This window comes from Mesoplodon bidens (assembly GCF_964165515.1).
Source record: "Mesoplodon bidens genome assembly, chromosome: 13".
Classification (NCBI taxonomy): Eukaryota; Metazoa; Chordata; class Mammalia; order Artiodactyla; family Ziphiidae; genus Mesoplodon; species Mesoplodon bidens.
In genome coordinates, this window is record NC_138169.1 from 77,171,787 (window position 1) to 77,195,647 (window position 23,861).

General features: G+C 40.3%; 1 protein-coding gene across 1 annotated transcript in view; it reads left to right on the top strand.

Moving 5' to 3' along the window:
* PHLPP1 (PH domain and leucine rich repeat protein phosphatase 1) overlaps positions 1–23,861 on the top strand; it is a 211,736-nt gene that overhangs the window by 107,580 nt on the left and 80,295 nt on the right. Inside the window, exons 3-4 of the mRNA XM_081251786.1 lie at positions 2,689–2,814; positions 22,278–22,444. Coding sequence (XP_081107912.1) covers positions 2,689–2,814; positions 22,278–22,444 — 293 coding nt within the window. The remainder of the gene's footprint in view (positions 1–2,688; positions 2,815–22,277; positions 22,445–23,861) is intronic.

Sequence of the window (23,861 nt, forward strand, 5' to 3'; positions counted from 1 at the left end):
AGTCTTATATCCAGCCACCTTGCTAAATTTTCTTATTCTAATGTCTCTAGATTCTTTGGAGTTTGCTCTGTAGCTAATTATCTCATATTCAAATAATGGCAATTTTCTTTCTTCCTCAATACATTTCTTTGTCTTATTGCAATGGCCAGGACTCTAGTACAGTATTGAACAAAAAAAATAAGGTAAGAGAGTGATGTCTCATCATTAACATTGAAGTTTGCCTTACATAAATATCCTTTGTTGGCTTAAGTGAGTTCTTTGTGTTCTTAGGGTTTGTTTTTTTTTTTTGCGGTATGTGGGCCTCTCACTGTTGTGGCCTCTCCCATTGAGGAGCACAGGCTCCGGACGCGCAGGCTCAGCGGCCATGGCTCACGGGCCCAGCCGCTCTGCGGCATGTGGGATCTTCCCAGACCGGGGCATGAACCTGTGTCCCCTGTATGGGCAGGCGGACTCTCAACCACTGCGCCACCAGGGAAGCCCCTGTGTTCTTAGTTTGCTTAGAGTTTTTATCATGAATGATGAATGGGTGGAGAATGTCATCAAATGCTTTTTCTGCAACTGTAGTGGTGATCATACGGTTTTCTTCTTTAATCTGTTAATGTGATTAATGACTTTATAGTTCCAATAACGTTAAACCATCTTTCCTTTCCTGAGGTAAATCCAACTTTTGTTCTTGGTGTATTTTTTTCTGTATTGCTGGATTCTGATGCAACATTTTGTTCAAGATAAGTGTTCATGACTAAGCTTGGCCTGTAATTTTCCTTTCTCTTACTGTTCTGATCTGTTTTTGGTTATACTGGCCTCAGAATAGGCTGGGGTCTTTTTCTTCTTTTCTCGTTTGGTGGATGAGTTTGCACAAGTTTGCAATGATCTGTTTCTTGGAACTTTGATAAAACTCACCTACGAAACCATATGAGCCTGATATTTTCTTGGTTAAAAAGTATTCATTTTCTTAAATGGTAATAAGACTATTTAGGCCTGTTTTTTCCCCCTGATTTAGTGTTGGTAAAATAAATTTTTCTAAAAATTTGCCACAAAATTATTTATAATAATCTCTTTTTAATCCCTGCTTAATCTGTTGTGTCTCCCTTTTCATTATTAATATTTATGTCTTCAGTTGATATCATTGATCAATATCAATTGATATTCAGTTTTGTTAGCCTTTTCAAAGAATTGCTGTTTTGCTTTGTTAATGTTCTCTATTGTATATTTGGTTTTCATTTCTTTCTTTTTTTTAATTTCTTTTTTCTTTTTTAATTTTTTAATTTTTTGGCTGTGTTGGGTCTTCGTTGCTGCGCACGGGCTTTCTCTAGCTGTGGTGAGCGGGGGCTACTCTTTGTTGCGGTGCACGGGCTTCTCATTGCAGTGGCTTCTCTTGTTGCGGAGCACAGGCTCTAAGGTGCATGGGCTTCAGTAGTTGTGGCACATGGGCTCAGTAGTTGTGGCTAGCCAGCTCTAGAGTGCAGGCTCAGTAGTCGTGGCACACGGGCTTAGTTGCTCCGTGGCATGCGGGATCTTCCCAGACCAGGGCTTGAACCCGTGCCCCCTGCATTGGCAGGCAGATTCTTAACCACTGCGCCACCAGGGAAGTCCCGGTTTTCATTTCGTTAACTTCTGCTTTTTATTATCACCTTCATTCTGCTTTGAGTTCACTTCGTTTTTGTTTTTGATATTTTTTCCCTAAGTTCTTGAGATACATGCCAATTAAATTACTTTTCTGCCTTCTTTTCTAATATGAGTATTTAAAATTATAAATTTCCCTCTGTGTACCTGCTTTTGTTACATTCCATAAATTTCAGTATGTAGTATTTTTAATGGTTTAGTGCTAAGAATTTCTATGTTTTGATTACAGATTCTTTTTTTTACCTGTGAGTTGTTTAGAAGTGTATTAACTTTCTAAATGTAGATTTTTAATTGATTTATTATTGATTTTTAACTTGATTTTATTTTGGTCCCAGAATGTAGTCTGTGTGATCTTTCTGAAGTTTTTTACACTTTCACTGTGACTTGGTTTGTGGTCATTTTTGTAAATGAAATATAGGAAACATTCATTCTGTAAGTAAAACGTAAGAGTTTGTGTAATATCATGTTACTTTATTGTTTGGACTTTTTCTCCTTGTGAAGAATTTATTGGGAGTGGAAACTTGATTTGACTATATCGCTGCATTATTGGGACTTGAAATTTCTTATGGTAGGGTTTTATTTCAGGTTAATCTCAATTTCACAATAAGCTAAAAGAAAAAAACTTATTTAACATGTTGAAGACCTCTTTTAATAAAAGGTTGTAATTCAGAGTAATACAAAAGTCCCCTAAGTAAAAATTCACCTGCAGTAAAAATTCTTAAGTAAAATCTTCAGTAAAAGTCCTCCTCAAGAGGAAGTAAGAACCTCAGCACCCTATTGTGAGGGTGTAAAGGATAAAAAAAGGGAGTCTGTTACAATTTTAAACAGGAAGAAGAGAATTTCACGGTTGTGGGGAAATCTATTGAAGGTAATAGTCCCCTTTTTGGTTTCCTTGTAATTCAGATTGGTTGGTCAGACTTAGGAACTTACATGCTTTAAGTAGTAAGAGGCACACATAAAGAGAGAGATGCAAAGCTGTGCAGGCTCACTGGTTTAAGGGACAGTTAATGAGCTTGGTAAATGTCCTGCTTTCTGACTTGTTTTTGTCACTCTTTGTTTTTATAGGTAGAAGAAGTGAAAAAACACCAGCACTGTTTAGCATTTAGCTCCTCTGGACCCCAAAGCCAGACTTACTACATTTGTTTTGATACGTTCACAGAGTATTTAAGGTGGCTTCGACAAGTCTCCAAGGTAAGCATTTAACCAAGAATTTTGTTCAGCTTCTGGCTGGCTAAAGAGTTGCTTCTGCTTTACAAAATATAGTTACACACTCATTTTTCTTTTCAGATACTGCCAGTAGTTAGCAATTTTCAGTCTTTTTAAAAGCTCATTTTGGTGAAAAGTAGCTTTTTAAAAATTGTGTTTTATTTGCCCATTTTGTTTATACTTAAAAAAGAATTCAGTGGGTAGACTGTCATTATTATCTTAATGTTGTAGAGAAGGAACATGAGGTTAAGAATATTTAAGGGACTGGCCCAGGGTAGGACAACTACAAAACCACAAAATACCCAGAGAATTGTTACAAATTTCCCCTTTTCCTCTGACCATTTTTTCTTAGAAGCAGTCTAATCTTGTACCATCTCCCTTTCACCTTTTCAATTTCTGCCTTTTGAATGGTTCGATTTCTTTTTTCATCCTAATTATTTTTACCATTTTATAGTCCTCTGTTTAAATAAGATTACCGTGACCCATGAAACAAAATACCTCTGTGTGTGTGTGTGTGTGTGTGTATGTGTGTACTGGAACCCACAATAAACTGATAAATAAGATAAAGAAATGCTGGTATTTCAGGTGCTGTGTGTGAGAACGTTTTTATATCACATTTGTAGAATTATGTACAGTGGATTAGATGGCAGTACTTTGTGCCTTGGTTTTGGGTGTGTTTATGAAATGATGAAACATCCCTAGGGGGCAGAAGCATTACAGTGGAATTTGCTTTCATATTTTTGAATTTATAATCCAGTTTGTTATTCAAGTTCAGTGTGATTCAGACTGCTGCATGATGTAATTATTTGTCAAGTGAATGAATAAGGAATAACTTTGTAGAACAGTTAAGAGAAAATTAGAGAATAATGTCTAGAAAGTCTTTTTGACATACTGGGTGCATTTGAATTATCAGGGGGAGAAAACTGTGTTCTCTAATGATACAGTATACTTAGGAACATTAGTTTCTCCTTTTAGGAAGAAGCAATGGACAGAGTTTAGGTTGATAGGACTTTGAATATTCTCCCAACCTAGTAGGCAAATGGAGGTTCTAAACGTACAGGACAGCACCCCTACTAGAGAAAATGGGAAAGATGACACTTCTCCTTCAGACTTGCATGTAGAAATAACGTGATATTAGAGGCAACTAGTATATCTGTCTAGTTGTTTTAAAATTACTCTTGTTGTTGCAAATGTGAGGAGACAAATATTATATAATATCGTGCTTTTAACATTAAGTGGTTGTATGGGTTCAAAGCAATAAGTCAATGGCCCATACGCTATTCAGAATAAAATGCCAAACTATGGTCAAACTGCAGTTTAAATTTCTTTCTATATGGAGATGTTGATTTTTTAAGTAAACTTTTTTTTTCGGAGTAATCTTCTATTTACAGAAAAGTTGCAAGGATAATATAGAGAGTTTCTGTATACTCCTCACTTGGTTTCCCAGACATCTAATATTACCATGATACATTTGTCAAAACTAAGAAACCAACATTAGTACGTTACTCTGTAATTATTTGGATTTCACTAATTTTTCCATTAATGTTATTTTTCTGTTCCAAGATCTAATCCAGGGCACCACAGTGCACTTGGTTGGCATTTCTCCTTTGTCTCCCCTGATCTCTGACAGTTTTTCAGTCTTTCTGTGTTTTTCATGACCTTGACAGTTTTGGGTACGTAGTGGTCAGGTATTTTATAGAATGTCCTATATGGAGATGTTTTGACCTTTTATACCAGATGCAGTGTAATAGCTGCTTTACATTCTTTTTCGAACAAGTCAGGTATAAATTCTTAAACAAACATGGATAAGGATGTAAATAGAAGTTTTTGTAAATTAGCAAGCTTACAATGACAGATTGCTTTGATTGAAACAATAATTACAGAAAGATTCATAGGTATTGAATTTAATAGTCTTGTAAATTAAACATCCACACAATTGATAAATCACTGTTCTAAAGCCAGCAAGCATTTATTAAGCACCTTCTGTATGTCAGGTATGTATTTTATGCACTAAGATACAGCAAAGAACAAGTCCAGTTTCCCTCTCTGGGTAGGGCTTATACTGGAGAGACAAATGGTAAATAAGTAAACAGAGAAGAAAGAAAATATCAGTTAATCATCATGCTATAATGCAAAGTGATATGACAGAGAATGATGGGAGAGGAATAACTCTGAGGAGGGGACATTTAAACTGATACGTCAATGAACAAAATATCTGATTATTTGAAGATCTAGTGGGGGTAGCTTTGCAGGTAGTGGGAGAAGGGAGTGAGAGAGCCCTAAGACTGGAAGGAGGGATGGTGAAGGTCAGAGAAGACAAGTGTCTTCTGTTATAGAAGAGGATGAAAGGTCTGGATTTTGTCATTGGCATAATGGCAAGCCATTAAAGAGTTTTCTTCCAGAAGGTTCCATGATCTCACATCACATCAGCTGTTGTGTAGAGAATGGACTGTAGAGGGCAAGAATGGAAGCTGGGGGCCTGACCGTCAAGAGGCTCTTGTGGTGTATTCTAGGCAAGAGGTGAAGGTGGAAACGGAGAGAAGTGAGCAGATGTGTTTTGGGGATCAAGTGACAGGTTTACTGATAAATTACATAAAGAGCATGAGGAAAAGGGAAACATAAAGAATGGCTTCTACGTTCTTTGAATTGCTGCGTAGATTGTAGCCTCAGTCAGAAACCATAACACGAATTAGACTCCATATTTGCGCCTTTAGAACTCTAGCAAAATACAGTTCTTCACTTCAAACAGCTTCTGTTCCTAGGGAAACAGCAGAGAGGTGGAGTTCAAGAGGAAGATTATTAAATATCTCTTAAATAAGGTGTGAAAAATGTTGATTTCTAACTTGTGGCAGGTGATTGTAAATGTCAAGCGTTAGCTTGGTTAGTACTCTTCCCTGTTGCTGGTTGGTTAATATGCCATTTCTATGGTCTAATAGGGTGGTGTCTCTGTAATGAGGCTCTCACTCTGATTATCCAAACCTTGAACTGGTTCAGACATCAGACCTCTCAGTAGGAGAGGGTGGGGGGAGAATTGTGACACAGGAACACATGATGGTGGCAGGATGAGGAACAGGAATGTTGGTGTGAGTTTCCCTTTTCCCTCATTATGGTATGGATGTTAGGAACCATCTGCTAGGTACGTGCCGAAATGTAATGTAGCTACACACATGTACATACACAAGACTGCAGCTTACACTTCACACTTCCAGGAAGGAAGTTAATTACCTTAGATCACTAGTATTAACAAGTACTCAACTGGTAGTTAACTGATATTAACTAGGATGAACTTGAATCAGAACCTTAACCTCCTCTCCCTTCAGAGCAGCTCTGAATGTTTGGGGAGGCCAAATGGTGTAGGAGTGAAGAGTTTGAGTCTCAACTAAGGAGACCTGGGTTCTAACATTTACTGGCCCTGTGACTGTATCTAAGTTTCTAAATTTTAAGCCCTTTTTATTTGATAAAGGAAATAATAATAGCACTTACCTCTTAGTGCTTATATGAACTATGCATGTCATGGACTTACACTAGCACATAGTAAGTGTGTGTGTGTATGTGTGACTGACTAAATAATACATAAATAAAAAAATAATTTTATGACACCATTCCTGCCATCATCACTGACTGGCTGGACAATATATGTTTTTCAAAATATTATCTGTTTTTATGTTTATTTTAAGCACAAGACACACATATGCTTAGTTTATCTGAACAAGGAACCTTCTACTGCTCTTAACCAGGACAGCAGCCTTTTGGGGTAAAGTAATTAAGCATGGCAGACATTGGGGAGAAAGAAGATTTCTTCCTGAAAAGTCAGGGGTAGGGGATAGAGGGCAAATACTTTAATAAATGCTGATTTTAGATACAGTGTCTTCCTTTTCGTCAACCCTAAAAACCAGATACACATTTCAAAAAGTTTTAGAAGTTGTTATACTTAGTGAATTAAAGGGGAAATGAGTTGTAAGGGTCTGATTAAAGAGGTTAGGTATTATAGGAGGAATAAGTGCGAGAACTCCCTATTTGGGTATGAAACCCATATAAAATATGGCCACACTCTTTAAACTTTGTATGTTGAGGAAAATCCTATGATAGTGTCTTTTCCTTTAACCCCACATCCTGGGAGGGTAGGTTGGGGCTGCTGGAAAGAGGATTAGAACTCGGTCCCTTTGGGATAATGTGTGTATGGGAAGCGTGGAGTGGCACCGGCTGACCATCACAAGCCACTTCTGCTTCTAGCTTCCCCTTTCCATTGTCTGTTCTTCCTTATATGTAGGTCTTAGGAAGGTATACAGTTTAGTCACACTCAGGGTTACTATGGAAACAGTTTCTTTTTCTTTTCTTCTTATTGAGGAACAAAACATTCACAGAATGGATTGTCCATATCCTGATGTTTCAATGAGGATTCATTTTAATAATTGAAAGAAAGACAAACCAACAACAGAAAGAAATATGAGTTTCTGATTCTTAATGACCATCCTCACCCCAGGGTGGGAAGACAAAAAGAAGCAAATTCCAATGATTTTTGAATTAAAATGAATTAGATAATTAATTTAAAATAAAAATTCTTTATTTTCAGTTTATGCTCTGGATCTTAGCTACAAGAAAAATGTTATTCTTTGTTCTAATTTTTCTAGTTGACTTTGTGAACATATATAAAAGGTTATTAATTAGCTGTGTTCTACCAAGACAGGCTCTTATATACTTATTATTTTTTAAACTTAATCTTAGCCCTTATTATTGCTTGCCAAAATAACACCCGAGGCTGTCCCTTTAGAGTTTTTCATTTGGGGCGGGTGTTAGTGATAGTTACTATGGAAGAAATGGCTCCTCTGGGAGGATGACAATGTTGATTTTCAAGTCATCCCTGAAATATTAGTGCACGGCACTCTTTAAAAATTCAGCAAACATCCTGTTGTATGCTGTGTAGATAGGACTCTGGTAGCACAACATGGGTTCCTGTCCATCGTGTCTTCGAAGCGGTTGGTGGCGCAGGGACGTGAGGGCGAGGGTAGTAGTTGAGGGAAGAACAGGAATTGCAGAAGCGCTCCAGTCAGGTATACGAGTGACTTTACAGAAATGCTGCCCCAGCTGTCCCTCTTTGTGGCCCACTTTTTGGAGTACATTGGTTTTAGACATGTTGATTGATCCTGTGGATTCTCTTCAAAGTTAGTCTTCATGTGAATCTATAGCCTAAGTCGTACTTTTTTTTTTTTTTTTTTTTTGCGGTACGCGGGCCTCTCACTGTTGTGGCCTCTCCCATTGCGGAGCACAGGCTCCGGACGCTCAGGCTCAACGGCCATGGCTCACGGGCCCAGCCGCTCCGTGGCATGTGGGATCTTCCCGGACCGGGGCAGGAACCCGTGTCCCCTGCATCGGCAGGGGGACTCTCAACCACTGCGCCACCAGGGAAGCCCCAGTCGTACTTATTTTTAATTTAAAGTCTTAGTCACTTCTGGGACACTGTATTGTCCCACATTAAAGTCTGTTTCTTGATTTCAAGGAAGCTTAAAAGGGGGTTTAGATCACTGATTTGGTGTTGTGCGTGAATGTGGGGTTTTTTGTTTGTTTTTGTTGTTGTTTTCCCATGTGAAAGGCATTTATTTCTTATTAGTTAATTAATTAAGTAAAGTATGCATGAATGTGTTTTTAACTTTTCATTATGGAAAATGTCAAATATTTAGAAGTAGAGATAATATGCACATACCTATTACTCAGCTTCCCCAATTCTTAGTTTGTGGCCAGTTGTGTTATATGTATATGTTGTATGGCCCAGTGGTATAAGTTGACGCTTCATAAGGTCACTTAGTTTGTCCACATATCTCTTTCCTTGTTGATCAGTGGTTAACAGGCTGGCAGTTACCAGCGACGGTGGCTATCACAGTGCTTATCTCTCTGGCTATCTTTCTTTTAGTATTAATCATAGTATTTTAATTCTAGGCCATCTTTTTTTTAATGAAAAAAAGTCATCACATTGAAGTTTTGGTTGCCGTGATATTTTGGTTCACCCTTAATATGCATAGTGTAGGCAAGTCAGGGCAACATCTCATGCTGAATTAAAGAGCATGTGAAATGATGAGTAAACATCACCCTTTAAATAAGAATAAGATATATGGTGAATCACAGTTGAACTTTTGCTTTCATGTGCTTAAAAAGAGTGTTTTATTGTCCAGATTTTACTCAAAGAATACTTCACTAATCACAGAGTCAAATCAATCTGGTGGAATAGAATTGTTTCCAGCATGTAAATTTGTGTCATTTGATGTAGTTGCAAGGAACCCTTTAAGATCACTTAGTCATCTTTTGCACATATTTACACGTATTTTGTCTCTTAATTTGAAGTGTAATTTAGGGAGTTTTCTGCTTTTTGTCAGCATGTTTGGTCACTTGTCTTTTAGGGATTTTGCTGTTGCTGGTTACATTGGGGTCATGAGGGTAAGAAGCTGTGCTCTCAATCCTGTTCTGCTAAGGAGTCCAGGGCTTAAAGGGGCTTTTTTTGGAAACCCTCCCTTCACATTTTATACCCATTCTTTAGATAAAGAATCAAGGGCCATTTGACCATGACAATCTAGCAAGTCTATGGCAGAATCTGAAGTAGAATTGAGGGTCTGAGTGACATGGATTTTAGTTTATAAAATGTCACCCCAATCCCTAGAGAATTGCTCCTGTACCAATTCTGTAGTGAAGATATGGAAAAGTTTGGAAATTCAGTGTATGAAATATTTAGGTACAGGAAGCCTCAAGGAGGTAATGAGCAAGCTGAGTTTGAAGGATGAATAGGAGTTCACAAAAAGACGAGGGAAAGAGCATTTCAAGGAGAGAGAAAATATCTACAAAGGTACAACTGTGTAAAATGTAAATGTGTAGTCATATCACAGATGTCTGAGCGATGCGAAAAAGGAAAAAATGGAAGGTAAAATTAAAAAGTACTGCCCAGGACTTCCCTGGTGGCACAGTGGTTAAGTATCCACCTGCCAGTGCAGGGGACACGGGTTTGATCCCTGGTCCGGGAAGATCCCACATGCCGCGGAGCAGCTAAGCCTGTGTGCCATAACTACTGAGCCTGTGCTCTAGAGCTTGCGAGCCACAACTACCGAGCCCATGCGCTGCAACTACTGAAGCCTGTGTGCCTAGAGCCCATGCTCTGCAACAAGAGAAGCCACCACAATGAGAAGCCTGTGCACTGCAATGAAGAGTAGGTCCCACTCGCCGCAACTAGAGAAAGCCCGCGCACAGCAACGAAGACCCAACACAGCCATAAAAAAAAAAAAAATCTTAAAAAAAAAAGGACTGCCCATCTGGATAGTTTCCTGCTCATTCCATTTTATTTTCTTGGGAAAGTTTGACTATGTTACCAAACATCATAATTAACTTTCCAATATAGTTACACAAAAATTCATATTGTGGAATCCTTCCTTATTATAGGTACAAATAGTTTATGAAATTAGGGAATTTAGAAATTCTGCTTTGAATTTAAACTAAAGTATTTTGGATTATATTAAATTTTGTTTTTCTAATACATAATACTGTGATTTAGTGGAAATATTAAAATGCTCTTTGCCATTATAATTATGCTTCATCTTATTTCCACATTGCTAATCCCTTCTTTTTTTTTCTATAGTAACTATTGGTTCTGAAATCCTAGTGAATATATTCCTAAAGAAGGGGTTTCTCCTTCATTCTGAGTCATTTCCATTTAAAATTATTTAAATTTATTTCCTTCAGAGTTTTTCAATCCACTTTTATACAAATGAAAAAGATACCTAGTCTGCTTACTCTATCCTGACGGAAGCAGCATGCTTTGTGAAACAGTGCTGACTTGTGTACTTTACATGTTACACTCATCCCCTGTGTCTCCATCTTCCCTTCTTCTGTCTTCCCACCCTCCCTCCCCTGTTCTGTCAACAGCTCTGTTGTTGGGGGGGGCGGGCAGAAGGTAGTGAAGGGGGAACGAGAGGATATTTGTTCCACCTTTTCTCTGTGCTAGGCATTCCTCTAGGCTCCACTGCTAGTGTCAGGACTTCAGCAAATGGAAGAAATGTGTTCCTCGTGTATTTTATCTGTATGTTGTTATCTTTAGTAAAATACATTTTAGGTTTTAAGGGAGGAACATACAGCTGTGTTTTTTGGTTTGTTTTTTGTTTTGTTTTAATAAATTTATTTATTTATTTACTTTTGGGTGCACTGGGTCTTCGTTGCTATGCACGGGCTATCTTTAGTTGTGGCGATCCGGGACTACTCTTCGTTGCGGTGCGCGGGCTTCTCATTGCGGTGGCTTCTCTTGTTGCGGAGCGCGGGCCTCAGTAGCTGTGGCACATGGGCTCAGAAGTTGTGGCTTGGGGGCTGTAGAGTGCAGGTTCAGTAGTTGTGGCGCACGGGCTCAGTTGCTCCACGGCATATGGGGTCCTCCCGGACCAGGGCTCGAACCCATGTTGCCTGCATTGGCAGGTGGATTCCTAACCACTGTGCCTCCAGGGAAGTCCCTACAGCTGTGTTTTAAAGTTACAGCATGTTGGGCTTCCCTGGTGGTGCAGTGGTTGAGAATCTGCCTGCTAATGCAGGGGACATGGGTTCGAGCCCTGGTCTGAGAGGATCCCACATGCCACGGAGCAACTGGGCCCATGAGCCACAACTACTGAGCCTGCGCATCTGGAGCCTGTGCTCTGCAACAAGAGAGGCCGCGACAGTGAGAGGCCTGCGCACCGCGATGAGGAGTGGCCCCCGCTCTCCGCAACTAGAGAAAGCCCTCGCACAGAAACGAAGACCCAACACAGCAATAATTAATTAATTAATTAATAAACTCCTACCCCCAACATCTTTAAAAAAAAAAAAGAGAGGACTCTTCCCTCTGAACCTAGTCATGTTCTCTGCATGCTTCCTTCATCACATTTAAAATAAATAAATAAATAAAGTTACAGCATGTTATTTTAAGATTGGGAAGGGCCCTTGTAAAGTAGTCGCCAAAAAGGTAATATTACTTGTAGTTTTCTGGAACAATTGCCTTAACAATTACTTGGCATTTTCTTTAAAAGTGTTTGTTAACCTTAAAGTCTAGTCATCATCAAGTGGCTCTTAGTTGAGAGAATTAGAATTTAAGATTTGAGAAGGACCTTGTGGACTCCCAGACTTACCTCCCTCCTAGAAAAAGGTCTACAGCCTTTCAGATACCTATAGTGTCTGACAAGACAGCTCTTCCTTAGAAGTGAGCTAAGTCTTTATCCCTATATCTTTGACTCACTGACCCTAGTTTTGCTCTCTGGTTTAACAAAAGGTAATCGTACTCACTCTCCTATTTGACAACCTCTAACTATTGAAGTTTCTGTGATTTCCGTGCCCTCCCCCACCTCTTAGCAATCTACTTTTACGAGAAACATCTCTGGTAATTCCAACAATTTCGTCATCACTTGGTTTCCGATCCCTTCTCTAGCTTTTTCCTTGCAGACTAGCTCTGCAGTTTCTTGATATACCTGCAGATAGTATCTGCTGAGCACAGAGTATGTGACCATTGTTTTCCTTGCTTTAGACATTATGTCCAAAGTGAGTTAGTTATTCATTCATGAGGTCAACACCAAAATAAAAAGACTCTTTGTTTTTCCCCCCAAATTGTTAATAGATATATTTTGTTAATAATAAAATCATTTAGCCGACTGAATTAATGCAGTAGTGACAACAAGTAGTGATAACTAACATTTTGGTAACTTTTTTCTGTGTGCCAAGCGCTATTCTAGATGCTTTATAGTATCCCTGTGAGGTCAGTGCCCATAACATTGTGTGAGGTCGGGCTTTACAACAAAAGGAAATAACCTTTGAGGAGATATTATCATCTCCATTTTGCAGATGAGGGAACTGAGATGTAAAGTATCCAGCACTGCTTTATGCAGGGAGTTCCTCTTCCTTGCTTTTTCTTTAATTGTACTTCCAATGTTTTACAGTGGCCTGAAGGGGCAAAACGAACCAAGATTCAAATAATAACTGAGATTTACTGAAAATGTCAAAGAGAAGTACTTCAAATACACAGTTGTCAGTAGAATCCAGGCAACTCACTATTAGAATAAAAGGTGATTTACCAGGCAGTGTATTGACTGGGGTGTGCTGCTAAGGACACTTGAGCATAGCCACTGATCACTGATCTTCTTAAATGATGACCAAGACGTATTTAGGAAATCTCAGATGCCTTCTGAGTCACCCAAAGCAAATTAAATTGGTTTCAGTGTTGAGGGGACTACTGTTGTCTAACTTCAAAAACTGGTCAAGTATTGCTATATAAGGAACTTAGCATATATGATTAACCAGATCTCTACATCTGGTCGTCTTATATTTTGAAGTTAAATCATTTAAATCTGAGTGTTTAGACCAATGTAAAAATACATAGTATCTTAAGAGTTTAGTTTCCATGATATATTTACTTACCTTGGAAGACCCCAATATTTGTAACCCAGAGTACTGGATTATCTACAACTGCTCTGAACAGTTAAATTCTTCTACTCACTGGTCTGATTTATTTTATAAAGTAAGGAATACTGGAATAATTGAAAAAATATCAGTGAACTCTCTATGTTAAACGTACCAGACCTTGTATGTTAGACTGGTACTTAACCCGTGAGGTGTATGTGTCATTTGTATTTTAAATGGAAAACAAGTAGCCTGTTTCTAAGAGAGCATCATTTAAGTGTGCATTTGTGTTACTTCTTTTAATGGAAAGTTAGAATGTAAGTTTTTTGTGGTTAGCAATCTTTTCCCTTCTCCTTTGCCGAGGAGATGCTCCCTTTGGGGGAATGCTGCCGTGATGGAGCTCAGAGACACTCTCAGGTTGGTCATATTCTAAAGAGCTTGTTTACACATATTTTGCCAATAAGGAAATGAGGAAGGAACTCTGAGTTCAGATTTGATCTCCACCCAAGCCAAGCTCTATTTTTCTGTTCTCACTGAGAAACACAATGGGCTTTGTGTGTGTGGAAGGAAGATAACCGTCAGAGGGGCACGGTTAGTGATTCTGGAGGCCGCGGGTACCATCTTCTCCAAGCCTCTCACACTCAGAGAGGGTGAGGTGCCAGGTGTGCCTTTCTAGTTTAGGCTGTACCACGAGCTCATGGGGCACATCCTGCAGCTCTGCCTGCTCTTGATGGTGGGGTGCCAGCCTCTGCACCGGTGCCGGGGAATATCTGCCCATCTGGGCGCGTGAGGGGACCGTCAGTGCTGGAACGGCCTGGGGAGCTCTGGAGTTTGTGTTCTCTGCTCTGTGTGTCCCTACCGCACCACTGCATGTGCATTTTGGAATTATACTTGTTAGATGTCTGTGTCTTCAAGGGACCCATTTTTTGAAGACGAAATGTGCATCTCTCCAGTATCGAGTCCAGTGTCTGTTTCATAAAGGCAAATGGTAGATCCATGTTGAAAGGTGTACTCATGCATCCCCTCTACTCACCTGCAAAGAGAAGTCGGGATGCCTAGGAGGAACTCTTCGTCTAAATTTCTCAATATTGTTTTTCTTTATTGTTACAGTCTGGTGCTTTTACAGTGAGCCGTGTGTTTTATTTATTTGTTGGCTTATGTGTCTATCAGTCATCTATCTAACGCTTCTCTTTTCTTTCTCTCTCTCTTTTTCTGTCTCCCCCCCAACTTCCTTCTTTCCTTTTCCAGCCTGCAGCTCTCTCCATACTCTTTTATTCTTTGGTCCCTTAACGATGTTTTAACTGGTACCTTATAGTTTTAGTAAGCCTAATCTTAAAATCATAGTCCCCTCCCTTCCCTGAATAATTTGCCCTCAGAGAGTTCCATCTCTCATTTTTGTCTGTCAGTGATAGCCTCTCCACATCTTCTTGTTTGTCTTCATTGATTTGATTACATCTGGTGGTTTGGAATGGTGTGTAAATTTGTGTATTTTATTTCTTGGGTTTAAAAATTTTTCATAGCATTTACTCATTTAAGGCAAAGAAATGATAAAATAACCAGAATTCCAGGTAGAATTTACTGAGTCCCAAATTGGCAGTTTGATATGCCCCTATTCGGACATTACTAATGTATATATTGTAATTAATTTTATAGGAAGGTTTTCTGCATCTGCTGTTAAACAGATTTTATAAAATGATAATTAGTACAGGATCAAGAAATGAGATGTCATTGTGAAAATGTCTGCAGTCAAGTTAAGGCATTTCCTATGTTTGTAGATTTTTTTTTAAGAAGTGATTGCATGTTTTGGAGCAGTGGCAGCTTAAAGTTTATTAAAATTGGAAATTTTTTGTTTGATATTATTATAAAACTTTATTGATGAGGATGAAATTAAAAATAAGTCACTAGAGTGCTTAGCTAAGAAAGATGAATAAACTCTATTCTAAATTTATATTCTCCTACTTCATGTCTTCCCAAAGCATTTTTGGGGGATGAGAATTAAAACTAAGTCAGTTGAGGTTAAGAATTTTTTACAGAAGTTTGGTAAACTCCCCAGAGACTATCCCTGTAGCCAGGGCATAGTTTCCCAAACCACTAAAGGCTAGGCCAGAGCAATTAATGACTCAAAATGCCAGTTTACAGCAGTATTTTACTTTGCACAAGCGGAATTATTTGTGCTATTTCAGCTGCTTTGACCAAGCCTTTCAGAATCATTTTGTTCAATTTTGAGCATGCTTTGCACATAATAAGGATAAATACCACTTCACTAAAGTATAGTGGGGACAAAAAAATCACGTGAAAGTTATTCTGAACTTTCCGTTGCTTATAAAAAGAAGATTGTCCACTAAGTGAACATCAGGAATAATGTGAGTATTGCAGAGTGCAGTCCTGTTGCAAGGGAAGATGATAATTTTGAAAGCACGGAGGGGATAGGTTAGGGTTAGGATAGATATATTGGTTTAGAACTGCAACCCAGCTAGACTCAGAGCAGATACTTTATACAAGCGTGCTAACGGTTGGTAAAGAAAGGACTCAGGAAAGCGTCAAGCTGAGTAGGATGTTAGAACTGTGTAGAAGCGCAGCAGGTGATCTGGAAAGTTTGTTGTTCGCATTATCATTTTTATGGTTAATCTGCAATGGTCTTTGGGGAAAATATTTTGAGGGCCCAGTGAGCTTTTGGTTCCTACGTGTTCACAAGTCATTTGGAAAAGAAGACAACGTGAGCCAGTGGTTGGGATTCACATTCATTTTAATGTATCTCCGAAAGTATAGCGGTTTATGGGGGGAAAAATCCCATTTGATTTACTAACTCTAAATTATTAGCCTTAACATGTTTTGTTGTTGTTAATATAAACTAGCACTGATTTCCCAAGCCATGGTTACTTGAACTGATCTTCTAAAACTTGAATCCATTCATGTGCGGTTCATTGATGGTCTGTGAGGGATGACATCAAATCGTCTTTACTCTGGGCTGAGGGTTATGTTAGGATTTGATTGTGGCCGTTGGAGGAGCCTCCCTTTGGGTAGGACTTGAACTGTGTTGGGGCCCTGACTCCATGGCATATGCTGTCATTCAAACTCTGCTGCTGCTTTCACTGTGTGACCTTGGGCACACCCTTTAACCTTCATCTTTGAAATGGGGATACGTCCTTATTATGCTGAGTTATTGTGAAGACTAAAACTTAACATTACATCTAAAGAAGAGTGCCCCCTAAATGTTAGCTGCTATTATTGTTATTACTATTAGGGGAAAAAAAAAGCTAGAATAATAAAAGGCTACTTGCTCTGAGGTGTATACAGGTGGCTTTCTCTTTTTTTAAATTTCTTATCTTGAGGAGGATATTAATTTTTTGTTTTGTTTTTTTTTTTGCGGTACGTGGGCCTCTCACTGTTGTGGCCTCTCCCGTTGCGGAGCACAGGCTCCGGACGCGCAGGCTCAGCGGCCATGGCTCACGGGCCCAGCCGCTCTGCGGCATGTGGGATCTTCCCAGACCGGGGCACGAACCCGTGTCCCCTACCTCGGCAGGCGGACTCTCAACCACTGTGCCACCAGGGAAGCCCGAGAATGTTAGTTTTAACAGGTGCTATATAGGTGGGTCACAGCCTCTTTGGGTAGCCCTTTTGGTAGTTTTTTCATCTGGGAGTCCAGCAAAACCTCTTTGTGGTGGTGTCCTTATGTGCCCAGGTGGATCTGGGGGAAAGCGTTTAGATCTCCCCTTTGTTTCAGGGCGTGGGACTGGGCAGGGGTGCAGCTAGTGGTAGTAGCTCTCGTGGTCGCCTTGGCCGCCCACCGCCCCACTGCCATCACGGCGTGTCTAATTTCTGTTCTCGCTGTCCCTGTTCCCCGGTCTGCTGCGACTCCCACGGACCACGTTTGCTTGCTGTAGCTTTGTTACTGTGCTTTCCTCCCCCTTGTTTCCAGCAGGAACAGCTTGCGGTCCAGAATGAGGAAAGAAATCAAATACGACTTGACATTTAATTGTTATCTTGTAGCTGTCCAAAGAGAGTATTCAGTATGATGCTTCAGCTGAAATGGAATGTGTCCTCCACAGAGTAGTCCCCACATGGAGGAATGCACCAGATGGGTCAGATGCAAACTGGTGAGATAGGAAGGGTTGTAAAGTAGTCCCCTGTCATTCTTCCACCAGATACTTCCTGAGGGTCGTACTAAGTGCTGAGCACAGGGCACATTGTGAACAAAATAGACCCAAATCCCTTCTTTATGAGCTTACAGTCAGAGACAGAGACTCTTCTGGAACCTTTCCATGACGGCCCATTTTGCTCACACGAAAAACCAGAATCTTTTTTTTTTTTTTAATTTATTGTATTTATTTTTGGCTGCGTTGGGTCTTCGTTGCTGCGCCTGGGCTTTCTCTAGTTGCGGCAAGTGGGGGCTACTCTGTGTTGTAGTGTGTGGGCTTCTCATTGCGGTGGCTTCTCTTATTGCGGAACACGGGCTCTAGGCGCGCGGGCTTCAGTAGTTGTGGCACACGGGCTCAGTAGTTGTGGCTCACGGGCTCTAGAGCGCAGGCTCAGTAGTTGTGGTGCACAGGCTTATTAGTTGCTCCGCAGCATGTGGGATCTTCCCGGACCAGGGTTGAAACCCAAGTACCCTGCATTGGCAGGCGGATTCTTAACCACTGCGCCACCAGGGAAACCCAAAAAGCCAGAGTCTTTTTTTTTTTTTTTTTCCGGTACGTGGGCCTCTCACTGCTGTGGCCTCTCCCGCCGCGGAGCACAGGCTCCGGACGCACAGGCTCAGCGGCCATGGCTTAGGGGCCCAGCTGCTCCACGGCATGTAGGATCTTCCCGGACCAGGTCACGAACCCGTGTCCCCTGCATCGGCAGGCGGACTCTCAACCACTGTGCCACCAGGGAAGCCCAAAGCCAGAGTCTTTACAATAACCTAAAAGGCGGTGCAAGATCTGCTCCCCCCGCCAACCCCCTTACCTTTCTGACCTCATCACAGGTCACTCTCCCCTGTCTTAACTGGTCTTCATGCTGTTCTTAGAACAGACCAGACACACTCCTTTTTTAGGGCCTTTACACTGGCTACTTCCTCTGCCTGGAGTGTTCTAGATAAATCCTTTCAGCTAACTTCCTCATGTCCTTCAGGTCTAAATGCCACCTTTTAGGTGAGGCCTATCCTGACCAACCTATATAAATTACAACCTATAACCTTCGCAACAATCCTGACCCCTTTTTCCTTGCTCTATTTTTTCCATAGTAGTTACCAATTTTTAACATATACTTATTTGTGAGATAAGTTTAATGAGGGCAGGGATCTTCTTATTGTTTACTGAAGCATACTAAGTGCTTACCCAGGTCAGTAATAGGCATATAGTTGGTATTCAATAAACATGTTGAATGAATGAAAATGAAAAGTACTATGGAAAAGAATTAAGAAGGGTGTACTAGTTTCCTATGGCTGTTGTTAAAAATTACCAAAACCTTGATGGCTTAAGACAACAGAAATTTGTTCTCTCACAGTTCTGGAGGCCAGAAGTTTAAAATCAAGGTGTCGGCAGGACTGTGCTCCTTTTGAAGGCTCTAGGGAAGAATCTATTCCTTGCCTCTTCCAACTTCTGGTGGCTCTAAGCATTTTTTAGCTTGTGGCCCACATCCGTCTCTGCCTCCGTGGTCACATTGCCTTCTCTTCTCTCTCAGAATTCCCTCTGCCTATCTCATGAAGATGCATGTAATTGTATTTAGGGCCCTTCCAGATAATCCAGGATAAATAAGCACCTCCTCTCAAGATCCTTAATAACATCTTTTGTCATGTAAGATAACAGTCACTCTTTTGCCATGTAAACTAATATTCACAGATTCTGGGAATTAGTACGTGAACATACCTTTTAGGGGGCCACCATTCGGCCCACTACAAAGGGTTGGGATCCTTGAGTTACAGGGGAAGAATCGTCTCTGATGCACCACGTAGTAGAACACTAGGATGTGAGGAAAGCCAGGAGACTGCAGTCATCCATTTCCCCCCTTTTTACTGAAATTTTCATTGAGATTACATTATTTTTTTCCAATTAAACACACACACACAGAAGAGCCCAAAGGACAATATTACAATTTCCACGTACTGATCTTGGCCTCCCCAGTCGTTAACATACTGACATAGTTCCTCCATATCTTCCATTCTTTTCTTTTTCTTCCATTCTTATTATAAGTAAATCGCATCACAGCTAAATTCCAAATCCCCTATGCTCCCATTCCTGTTTCCATTTCCCTCCCTGCTCATCTAGAGGCCGTCACTGTCGTTGATTTGGCATATGCCCAATGCATAGTGTGTAGCTTTACTGCACATATAACTATTCACACATAATATACGGAGTTGTTGTGTGTGTTTATCTTAAAAATGTTTTTCATACATGGCATTATAGTGTATGTAATATTCTGCAGCTTGCTTTTTTTTTTTAATCAATCCAGGTTGATACATACAAATCTAGTTCAGTCATTTTAACTGCAGCTCTAAGTGGCAGGTTCTCTCTCTCTCCTGGCTTTAGAATGTATATCCCAGAGAAGGCCTTTGATTAGCCTAGCCTGGGTCACATGCCAGTACCCGTTGGATCAATTTGTGGGTTCAGCACTGGGGAGCTCTGATTGCTCGAGCCGGGAATACATGCCTGCTGCTGTAGCCATAGGGTCAGCCTACTCTGCCGCTCTCGTCAGAATCACATGCATTTGAAGGATTGTTATAGAAAGAAGTGGAAAAGGATTTGGGGCCGACAGAAACACAGATTGCCACTTGAGTTTCAACCTTGAGCTTGGACATCAGGTCCTCTGGGAAGCCTTCCCTGACTCCTTAGATCGTGCTCTGTGCCCTTGCACTTAGTATATTGTCAAGTAGTATATTAATTCACCTCTCCTTGAGGTGCACTCCTTTAGGGCAGACTGTGTCTGTCTTGTTTTACTCCTGTACCTCAGGAAATGGAAGGTCTGACACACCATTCCCTCCTCACCACATATTTTTGCCTGAATGATTCCACCGAGTATAACTTTCAACCTCACTTCCCGTGAATGGGTTCCTGCCAGGGAATCTTGTGTGGCTGTGACATGTTTGCACCTACCTTTCTGCCCATTAAATTCTGGCTTTTTTTCACATCATTTGGTTTGTGTGGGTGACTTGGCCTGTTTTGGATTTTCTTTTTCTTACTTAATAGTGAAAATTCAAGGAAAGATGAAATTGCTAAAATGCAAACTCAGACTTCCTTTGTAAAATCTTTTGAGTTGAGCCCTGCCAGGCCTTTTTCATCCCACTGTCCCCGCAGCTTTCATGTGTGCACAGCAATTTCTTTCTAACCTCAGACATGCCATCAGCAGAATGTGTTTTATGCAAAGTTACTTCTGCATACCTTCTTTAGCATCAGGAGAATGTGGATTCCAATGGGTATAAGATGTATTTGGAAGTAGTCGTAGCAATCATAAATGGTCATAGCAGTCACAAATTATTGAGTGCTTTTTCTGACCAGGCATGTGGATGGAGGTGTCATCTTTATGCCTGTTCTACAGGTGAGAATACGGGAGCTTGGAGAGCTCAGTGATGCACCCAGCTTCTCTCAGCTCCTGAGCGGTAGAGCCGGGATGCGAATCCACACATTGACACCAGAGCCACACTCCTAAGGACCATATTCTGCTGCCTTTTATAATCATGAAAGCGTAAAGCTGGGGTTTGAAATGTAAAATAGATAGCTAGTGGGAAGCAGCCACATGGCACAGGGTGATCAGCTTTGTTGACCACCTTAGAGGGGTGGGATAGGGAGGATGGGAGGGAGGGAGACGCAAGAGGGAGGGGATATGGGGATATGTGTATATGTATAGCTGATTCACTTTGTGAATCAGAAGAAACTAACACACCATTGTAAAGCAATTATACTCCAAAAAAGATGTTTAAAAAAAAAAAAAAAAGCTGGTCAGCTGGGGTTTGGTAGCTTTGATAAAGATAAAGCACGAGGAGGAATCAACCCAGATCTTAGAACAATAACCCCACAGGCTCTGTGAGGGAAGAAGCAGCCAAGGTGTGTTTATGTGGGCCTGAAGCCACGTGCCATGGCATAACCTGGTGCCACAGTCCCTGGAATGTGGGAGAGAGAATACACACTGCCCAACGCTTTTTCCGCTTCCAGAATGCGCTGTTGTAGCCCTGGGACTATGGCTATCATAGGAGCCATTTAACCGGGAAAACTTTGAATATGTGGATAAACATTTAGACATAAAACAAATTTCACTTAGAATACCTATGTGAAGCAAAATGGAAACTGTGGGAGAGGCAACACGAGAAGTTCACAGCAGGCAAGCGGTGGAATCTGATTATGTGCTACCACTATTATTAAAGATACGTACAAGGCCACTGATCCTGCGTTTCTTTGTGCTGTTTTTTTTTTTTTTTTTTTTTTTTTTTTTTTGTGGTACGTGGGCCTCTCACTGCCGTGGCCTCTCCCGTTGCGGAGCACAGGCTCCAGACGCGCAGCCTCCGGACGCGCAGGCTCAGCAGCCATGGCTCATGGGCCCAGCCGCTCCACGGCATGTAGGATCTTCCCGGACCAGGGCACGAACCCGTGTCCCCTGCATCGGCAGGCGGACTCTCAACCACTGCGCCACCAGGGAAGCCCTGTGCTGTTTTAAATCAGTATATACAAGGGCTTTCATAGGTTCTGTGTAGATCTTAGTGTCTATCTCCCAACCCTGTATTTACTCTAAAGTCTTGTATTATTTAGCTCTGAATTCTCTTACCATGAATGTTTTCAGGAACATAACCCCTACAGTTGGAGGAGATTACTGATATCACTAAACTTGATAGGATAATCTGTGCTCTTTGTAACCTGTCTCCTATACTGGGTTACTATAAGTACCTTCCATGGAGGGACACTGTTTCCTGCCTTTGTAATACTTTGCTCAGTCCTATCTAAATAAATACTCTTGGTTTATATTTGAATAATGGTGCTAATTGCATAGCGGGTCTGTGTTCCCAAATGGGGTTATCTTGTTTCTGTCCGTGGAAAACAGTTATAGGATAAAGGATGGTATGAAAATTGAGTTGTGTTTTTATCCCTTTCTAGGTTGCATCACAGCGTATTAGCTCAGTGGACCTCTCATGTTGTAGCCTGGAGCATCTGCCTGCCAACCTCTTCTACAGCCAAGACCTCACTCATCTCAATTTAAAACAAAACTTCCTAAGGCAGAGTCCCAGTCTACCAACTGCAAGGGGGCTCAATGAACTGCAAAGGTGAGCATGCAGAAATGGGTAGATAATTAGGAAGGGGAGGGTGTGTCAGCTTCTGGTTGTTCCTTGAATATTCTGACTAAAAAGCTACAGTTAGTAACCTTTCTCTTTCAGAGGGCAGGGTAATAGGACTTCAGTAGTGAAGACATTTTCAGTTCTCATTTTGAAATTTTTTTCAAGGTCTCTGCCTTTGAAATGAATGATTTATAATAGTCATTAACTGGATAGATTTGTATAAGAAGAACACTTCTCTTTAAATCACTTGTATTTCTTAACCTGTCTACAGATGGGTCTGTGAAAAGTTGTTATTTGCTGTGTTACTTCTGAACTATAGGGGTTTGGTCAGATTAATTACTTCTTTCAAAATTTACAAAAGGTCAGTTTTTTCCATGAAAAGATATTTCCTTAGAAATTTAAGAACGAAAGTTTAAATCCATTAATACCACATCATCTGGGTGATTACTGTATAGGTTTCAAGAGTCGCATGTGAAATGAGAAGGGGCCGCTCCTCTAGTTAGAGGGAAGGGACTTTATTTGCATTTATCTGAAACAGATTTAAGAATTTACCATACTCATTTCATTTTCTTTTTTGGAGGAATGATCAATCTTGATTCTGTGGTAAATGAAACCTCTGATATATATTTGTTGCAAATATGTGAGACTATAGCTACAGAAGGATATAACTTTTAAATAAATAATGGATAGTTCATTTGTTCTTAAATGACTGATAATGATCAGAGATTAAACTATGGAAATTAACCATTACGATTATGTGTTTATGGTTTTTTAACATCCAGAAAGAATAATCCAATAAGTATTTATATAAAGTTTGTGCAGACATGTAGAATAAAGGAAGAGTATTTTAATTTTCTTTTCAGATGATTGTGAATATTCTTCTTTGATACTATACCAAAACTTGACAAGTGGTAATTTCTTAAATGTTGGTCTCAGTGTGGAATGTAAAATCCTATCAGTGGACTTTTAAAATTCTTTTACATTAGGATCCATTGATCTTTCTCGTACTTTGAATGGATCTTTGCCCATACATCCTTTTATTGCATTAAGTATTGGTCATTTGGAAAATACTGGTTTGTTGGATAACAATGAGATTCCAAATGTTAATGTATTTCATTATGCAGTTTCAAGAAATGACAGTTGTTAATATCACCACTGATCCCATCAGAAAAATCTTTAAGTATTGGGAAGTTGTCAGGCTCAGTGTGGAAACAAGTTTTCCAAAATTTTAAATTTCAGTTGAAAGCTTGAAGGCTACCCTTGGCAACAAATACTGTCAGTTGTTTTTCCTGAAGTGACCTTCTTACTTCACTGTAGAGAAAACATCTGCCAAATACCCAAGTCTGAATACTGAGTTTGTCAGTTGTTCTTTCAAGTAAAAGTGGTATTCCATGAACATTGTGAC